General features: G+C 37.6%; 1 protein-coding gene across 1 annotated transcript; it reads left to right on the top strand.

The window, feature by feature from the left end:
- The first annotated feature begins 4,741 nt into the window (after positions 1–4,741).
- On the top strand, positions 4,742–7,282 carry LOC149845605 (protein neprosin-like). The gene is made up of 6 exons (XM_089988691.1): positions 4,742–4,987; positions 5,074–5,160; positions 5,251–5,511; positions 5,630–5,797; positions 6,013–6,159; positions 6,412–7,282. The coding sequence occupies exons 1-6, from the start codon at positions 4,742–4,744 to the stop codon at positions 6,787–6,789; spliced, it is 1,287 nt and encodes a 428-aa protein (XP_089844817.1). The 3' UTR covers positions 6,790–7,282.
- Positions 7,283–8,189: the final 907 nt, after the last annotated feature.

The raw sequence follows: 8,189 nt of genomic DNA, 5'->3' as shown, positions 1-8,189 counted from the left end.
TTGTCATAGTATAACGCAATCGGATGATCAAATATCATACAAATCGATATGGAAATTACAATTGATAGCTTATAAATCGATATACAGAATCAGGATAGAAATCAATATTTAGAATCAAGTCAATATCTTAAATTGATATTAAGAATCAAAACATCTTAAATCTATATGGAAATTCCTATTGATATCTTAAAAATCGATATTTAGAATCACACCAATGTCTTAAAACGATATTAGAAATCAAAACAATATCTTAAATCGATATTAAGAATCAGCTTAGAAATCGATATTAAGATTCAGAACAATATCTTAAATCGATTTGTAAATTCATGTTGATATCTTTAAAATCGATATTTAGATTCAGACCAACATCTTAAATCAATATGTAAATTCTTATTGATATCTTAACAATCGATATTTACAATCAAAACAGTATCTTAAATCGATATTAAGAATAAAAACAATATCTTAAATCAATATAAAGAATCACGATAGAAATCGATATTATGCTGAATTTCTGTATCGATGATTAATATATTATGCGATATGTATATCGATGTGTAAGATATTAGGTGTTTTCTAGTATCGATTTTTAAGATGATATACAAAATTTAGCTTGATACTGATTGTCCTTTTGCGAATTAATTTTATGAGCTTTGTATAAGTAAACATGCCCTACCGTGATTTATACAATGACTGATTCATAAAAGGTCGAAAGGAAAATATAATAAACAAATCGACACGATGTTTAGGCATAGTAAACTATAAATCGAGTTAACTTCAACGATACATTACAACCACATTCATTTACAAAATATATGAGTGTTTCACATTCTTTGCTTCTCATGCAAATATCCTCAACTGGACATTCTTTGATTTCAGAGTGTTGCACATTCTTTGTTTTCAGAGATCCTCCAATGTTATCACTTCTGGTACGGAGTTCATATTCCAGCTAGAAGAGCTCTCTCTCTCTCTCTCTCTCTCTCTATATATATATATATATATGCGATCGACACATAGAATCACTTTACAGCAAGAAATGAGCGCACTCTTGAGAATATGTTTCATAGACATCAGCTGAGGCATTGTCCTCTTGAAGGAACCAATTCTATGTGTATATTTGTCATGAAGTATGTCGAAGGTAGGCAAATATTTTTTCAACTACAAATTACGGTTTGCGAACAATGGAGGGTCCGACAGTAGAAATAGATCAAATAGATGAACATCGACATCACCCCCTGTCTATCATGCATAATATTTATACTCGCTTTGGTATGGCGGCAACGATTGAAGATGATTATGGTCGTTATATTCTGTGTAAGCTTCAATATACTTCACGACAAATACGCTATAGTCGTATGTCTTATGAATATATCGATGTATACACAGAAGATAACAACCATAATCATCATCGAAGATTATACAGATCTTTCCTCACGGCGTGAAACAACTACGTTTTCAGCATCAAAGCCCATCTATCAAGCACAGGTAGAAGAAACACAGAAGAACAAAGAAAAAAGAAAAATACAAGGGAGAAGAAGAAGAAGAAGAAGAAGGTGGGGGAGAAAGAAGAAGAAGTTGTGATGTCGTAGAAAAGAGGAAGATAGGTTAAATAGATTAGGGTTTTAGACATGGACAACGGGTCGGGTCGGGTCAGGTAGGGTTTTACACAGATCTATATTAGTGTTTTGCATAAAATAGGGTTTTACGCACGTGTACACAAATCGATACGACATTTAGACTTAGTAAAGTACAAATCGATTTACAACTTGATAATTATTAAAAAGTTGTAAATCCCTATCATTGTTATATAGAGTAAGTGTTCTATCACAATCTGTACAACAACAAACATTAAGTTAAAGTTGCAAATCATTATCATTGTTTTATAGAAAAAGTGTTCTATCAAGATCTGTACAGCAACGGACCTAAATCGTTAATGATTTGTCTTATAGCGATTTTTGTTTACCAGCTTTGTCTATGTGAACGATATCCTATCTCGATTTGCTTTTACGAGCATTTTCTACGTGAACGATATGTTGTATCACGATTTACCTAATGACTGATTCATAAAAGGCGGAAAGGAAATGACTTTAAACAAATCAACACAATGTTTAGACTTACTAAAGAACAAATCGACATGATGTTTAGGGTTTAGGGTTTAGGGTTTAGGGTTTAGGGTTTCGGGGTTCGGAGTTATGGTCTAGGTTTTAGGGTTTAAGGTTAAGGGTTTAGTAATTTATTAAGGGTTTATGGTTTAAGATTAAGGGTTTAATAATTTATTAAGGGTTTAGGGTTTAGCGATAGGGTTTAGTAAGATATTAAGGGTTTAAGGTTTAGGGTTTAGGGTTTAGGGTTTAGGGTTTAGAGGTTTAGGGTTTAGGGTTTAGGGTTCAGGGTTTCAGGTTTAGGGGTTATGGTTTAGGGTTAAGGTTTAGGGTTTAAGGTTTAGGGTTTAGTAATATATTAAGGGTTTAATGTTTGTTGTTAGGGTTTAGTAAGATATTTAGGGTTTAGGGTTTAGGGGTTATGGTTTAGGGTCATGGTTTATGATTTAAGGTTTAGGGTTTAGGGTTTAGGGGTTATGGTTTAGGGTCATGGTTTATGATTTAAGGTTTAGGGTTTATGATTTAGGGTTTAGGGTAAAGGGTTTCAGGAAAAGGGTTTAGGGTTAGATACTTGTAGTATATAATTGAAACATGTGTGTGAGGAATAACAATTGTAGAGACATGAGGTAGCCATTTGCATGTTCAAATCGTTGCTCCTTTAGCGATTTCTATGGAAATCGCTTTAAAGCGTCGTACCGGTAATTAAATAGCTATCATGTGAATCACTATCATCAACAATTATAAATCACTATTGCATCAAATACATAAATCATTTCTAATTTAAACATACAAATCACTGCTTCAAACTTACAAGTCGACGTATAATTCGCACCCTTCATAAGTACATATCGTTGTAACGTTTGGGTTCAACAGTAAACCTCGTTGTACGATTTAGCAATTTGAGTACAAATCTTGGTAACTTTATATATCATAAATCGCTACCGCGTTAAATGTATAAATCGTTGCTGCTTTAAACGTATAAATCATAACTCATAAATCATAAATCGTGTCAATTTGGCTTTGTTACCAAAATATGTGTCATTCAATATTTGATGGATTAGGCTTCGCGATTTGTATTTATGATTTACGAAGTTACCACAATTGCTGTTGTTCAGGGTTTGTGAGGCATAACAATACTTACGTTTATCATATCAATTTGTAATATGAATAAGCGATTATACTGAATTTTTGTATCGATTTGTAGTATATTATGCGATATATACATCGATGTGTATGTTCAAATCATTGCTCATTTAACGATTTCTATTAAACTCGTTGCACATTATTTGAAGTATGAATCGTTGTAAATAAATATTATGTGTTTGCTAGTATCAATTATTACGATATTTATCATATGAATCTCGTCAAAACATGCTAATACTATAAATCGTTACTTTTATTGGCATGGTAAATAATAACTCGAAGATCATTATAAATAACCGAATCACCTTTTCTTTGGAAGGGTCAACCCATGTAAAGATCTTCAATTATTTCTCTTTGATGAATATGTACAACCACCAATTGAAACAATATTGAACATAACAAACATATGAGAAACTGTATCGATTTGAATGGTGCAGTGGGCTGCCATTACGAATGAGCTCATTTGCTTGCAAAGAATATGTGAGATCTGTCCTCTGATACAGAGTTGTCAGAACTTCTGTCGAAGAACATGGAGCTACCAACTGTAGAGTATACTTTTAAATCTGCTCTTGTTGATCCAATATCTGATAGATCCTCAGTTGCACGACAAAGGGTGGTCCAACAACAAACGACGGTAAAAGGTGATCTGGCAACAAACGACGGCAAATGGTGTAAGGGTGATCCGGAACGGAGAGGGCGACATATTTTGAGGTTGAGACTCTTCAAGCAGAGGTGTTGCTTAGGACGAAAACAAAAGGTTATCCTCCATTTTTTGGCTAGAGGAGATTTTGGTACATTACTCGAAACATCGTTTCATGGCGTTAATGGCAAGAAAGAATACTTTAGTCTTTGCAAATGCACCAGACTTCGATGTTAAGTGATGCGGACACACACGGGAAAACGAGCCCCACATGCTTACCTATGTGGCGCTCATTCAGACCCAAGAACACGCGTTTCCGGGAAGAACATATAACCTGCTTGGGTACATAACTGATATTCATAGGTCCCTAGTGGGGGACCTTACCCAGTTTTATTCCACCAAGTCTATGTGATAATTTTCTGTCATGAGGGATCTTTGAACATAGAGAGAGAGAGAGAGAGAGAGGATTATTTAATGGTAATAAAGGCAAAATGAGGGGTGGCAGATGCAAATTTGAAGTTGGTCATAAGGGTGTGAAGGGATTGGTAGGTTTGAGTTTTTATAGTTTCTGATAAAGCGTGCTGACCTGATATCCCCTCAAAAGCATTCAGACAGGAAGCCTACGTCGCCGGATCTGCTCTGAAGTCTAAACATCTCCGGGCAACTCCCCGGAAAACACCACCGTCCGCGATGCAGCAGCAGTCTCTGCAATAAACAGTGGTTTTTATTGTTCCATCCCTTTCAACTCATCTCCTTTTCTTCTTTTTTGACCCTCTCCTCCTCGTAGTTTTACGTTCCTTGTCACTTCCACATCCCATAAGTTGTGACTACATGAGTGGAAGAAGAAGAAGAGACAATGTGTGAGCTGAGAGAAGTGAAGATGGAGATGAGGAGCAGAAAGAGAGATGGTGTTCAGTTTTTGGGGAGTTACCTCACTTCTTTTTCCTTGGCATTCATCGTCCTTCTTCTTCTCCTTGAGAGCCCAACGGTTAGCAGTTTGGAGTTCAATTTCACAAAGTATAAGCATGTTAGTAGCTTGAAATTAGCAAGAATACAGAAGCACTTGGATAAGATCAGCAAGCCTGCTGCGAGAGCAATACAGGTATGCCATGTCTTCTTTTTTTTATCATCACCACCATCATCATTATTATCATCACCACCATCATCATGAAGGGTTCAAATTTGCAGAGCTTAGATGGGGATATCATTGACTGTATTCACAAGCACAAACAACCAGCCTTGGACCATCCACTACTGAAGAACCACAAGATACAGGTTTTTGTTTTTGTTTTTGTTTTTGTTTTCATTAACCTTTTTGTTATTTACTGAGCCCTTTTCTTATGTATGTCTCTTATGTTTGTTTAGAAAGAGCCTCCAATCAGACCAAAATTGAACTTAAAGCACAGCAACTACTCTAGCAGCAGACTAGCAAGGGGGGCATGGCAGACATGGCATAAAACTGGGCACTGTCCAAGGGGAACAGTTCCAATCAGGAGAACCTCTGTGGATGATATATTGAGAGCTAAATCTATATTTCACTATGGGAAGAAGGCTACCAATCGCCCCACAAGCCGATCAGCCAGATTCACTGAAGCTCCTGATGTTGTTAGCGGCAATGGACATGAAGTATGTTAACTGAGACATGAAATATACATTTTTGTGAATATACCATGTACACTAGTCAACAAATATTCATATTTATGCCACTTCATATGAATCTGACAGAAGGAAAATGTATGTGCAGCATGCCATTGCATACATTGGCAACGGGGAGTTCTATGGGGCAAAGGCTACCATCAATGTGTGGGATCCTTCTATACAGGTGAACAATGAGTTCAGCCTGTCACAAATGTGGGTTATTTCTGGATCCTTTGATGGATCTGATCTCAACAGTATTGAGGCTGGATGGCAGGTGTGTTTCTTCTTATACTCTCCTATCAGAAGCCTGTTTCTCTCTTTAGAAAATGACATACTGAAGTTGAGATTCTTCTAGTCAGGTTAGCCCTGAACTTTACGGTGACAGCAGACCTAGGCTTTTCACATATTGGACGGTTGGTATTTCTCGTTAAAAAATTTCATAGTCAACGTCTCTCTCTCTCTGAGCGTTTGGTTTATTTGGGTTTGCAGAGTGATGCATACCAAGCAACAGGGTGCTACAACCTCCTCTGCTCCGGGTTTGTTCAGACCAACAGCAGAATAGCCATTGGAGCAGCCATATCCCCCATTTCTTCCTATTCAGGCAATCAATATGACATCACCATTCTCATCTGGAAGGTTGGTAAAATAAAAAAGTAAAAAAGTTGTGAAACTTAAGATTCAAATTACATAGCCGGTCTAGAAAGCTACAAAGAGTAAAATGACTAGAACAGCCCCATCATAAGACTTCTTTTGACTAAAAAAACGACGTGCTCTTTCTCTCTCCACATTATGTCTTGAGACGTGATAAATATACATTTTCTCACTTTCACCGTTCTGTTAAAAGCAAATGAGAACTAACGTGCTTTTCTTTTCTTTTTCAAATTATAGGATCCCAAATTGGGCAATTGGTGGATGGGCTTTGGAGATAATACGCTGGTTGGGTACTGGCCAGCAGAGCTCTTCACCCACTTGGCCGACCATGCAGGCATGGTCGAGTGGGGAGGCGAGATCGTCAACACCAAGTGGGATGGCAAGCACACCTCCACTCAGATGGGCAGCGGTCATTTCGCAGAGGACGGGTTCCACCATTCGAGCTACTTCCGCAACATAGAGGTGGTGGACACCGACAACAGCCTCAGCCCCGTCCAGACCCTCTCTACCCTCGCAGAGAACACCAACTGCTATAACATCCAGAGCTCCTACAGCAACGACTGGGGCAATTACTTCTACTTCGGTGGACCTGGCAATAATCCCCACTGTCCTTAATTAACTTCACCACCATTCGCTTTTGTTACATCCCTAGTTCGAATTCTTTCCTCACCATCTCTCTCTCTCTCTCTCGCTCGCCATATACACACATATATATATATATATATATATATATATATATATATATATAGAGAGAGAGAGAGAGAGAGAGAGAGAGAGAGAGAGAGAGACGTAAAGCACAAGGGTGATGCATCGTATACCATGTTTAATATGGAAATCATGTGAAAAGACACCAAGGGAAAAGCCATATTATTCACCAATTCCAGATAGCTGAAGAAATTTATGTGTCACATCTACCATAATGTGGAGTGGATGGTAGCTATTTTTTGGGGTGACTAAAGCTACAACACGCATTCTTCTCTGCATGCTGTGATGAATTTCAGGAACACAACCACTGGGGAATATGATGCCAAGATCCTCGAGTTGCATGAGAATGAAGGATTTTTTCTTTTTTAAGGAAATGAATAGATAAGAGTATTGGGTGAATAAATACTTATATTCAAGTATTTAATAACTTCATTGACTTTGAAATGATGACACCAACTTGTGCTTTTCGTTGTTTCTAGAAAAAGAAGAATTTATTATGTTCATCAACTCCTTTGATCACTCATGATGACTGATAATAACAATAATGACACACACATCTGACTGTGAGTAGAATACCAAGCATTAAACCAATATCGAAGTCTGGACCTGCCTGCATGCTACTTATTTATTTCAATGAGAATGGGTGACAGAAAGACAATTTCAAATAGTAGTTTGCAAGCAAAATCAGTAAGTGGGTGCAGTCAATTTTTGGGAATTGGAGCAGGAGTGCACTCTTTCTTGCTTCCAGTCTATGGTAACACTTGAACTCAGTAAAAAATAAATAAATGAACGAGGGGTTGAATGGGTTGAGTGAGAGTCACTAGCCACCAACTTTTTGTGATTGTAAGTTTGGAACTGTGGTGTACGGCAGGTGTGACACATAACCTAAACATGCATGTCGGGTGCTCAGCCCATATTTACATTTGCCCCAGTGAGATCATAACCATTCATTATTGCCTTCTACCTTTGGAGCATACTGGCTCTCATAAATAATTCAATCTCATTGAAGGCCTAACAGCAGTAGATGCAGTCTAGAGCCCCCTCTTCTCCTTGCGTAACTTCAAGCCTAGGGTAGGTTGATAGAATCCTCTCACCAAACGGATCTAAGGTTGTTGCCAGTGGGCTGGGCCAGGACATGCTGTGGATTAGGGCTGCCAATGGGTCGGGTTTGGATCAGTATCCTACCGGACTCGAATCTCAACTTTGGGGTATGGTTATAAAAATGATGATTTGAATATTATTTGGGTAGACCTAAACCTGACCTGAGTAAGTCGGGTTTGAGCTATAATTTTTGTCCCATATCCAACCTG

The sequence above is a fragment of the Nuphar pumila genome, chromosome 2 (genome assembly GCF_984573655.1).
Source record: "Nuphar pumila chromosome 2, dmNupPumi1.hap1.1, whole genome shotgun sequence".
In the NCBI taxonomy this organism is placed as follows: domain Eukaryota; kingdom Viridiplantae; phylum Streptophyta; class Magnoliopsida; order Nymphaeales; family Nymphaeaceae; genus Nuphar; species Nuphar pumila.
This window is presented reverse-complemented; position numbering and strand designations above follow the sequence as displayed.

Bases quoted from the DNA above. Each gene is read 5' to 3' on its own strand.
- LOC149845605 (XM_089988691.1), top strand. From the start codon at position 4,742: ATGTGTGAGCTGAGAGAAGTGAAGATGGAGATGAGGAGCAGAAAGAGA. The intron at 5,798-6,012 runs GTGTGTTTCTTC...TTGGGTTTGCAG, and splicing joins GTATTGAGGCTGGATGGCAG to AGTGATGCATACCAAGCAAC. The intron at 6,160-6,411 runs GTTGGTAAAATA...TTCAAATTATAG, and splicing joins TCACCATTCTCATCTGGAAG to GATCCCAAATTGGGCAATTG.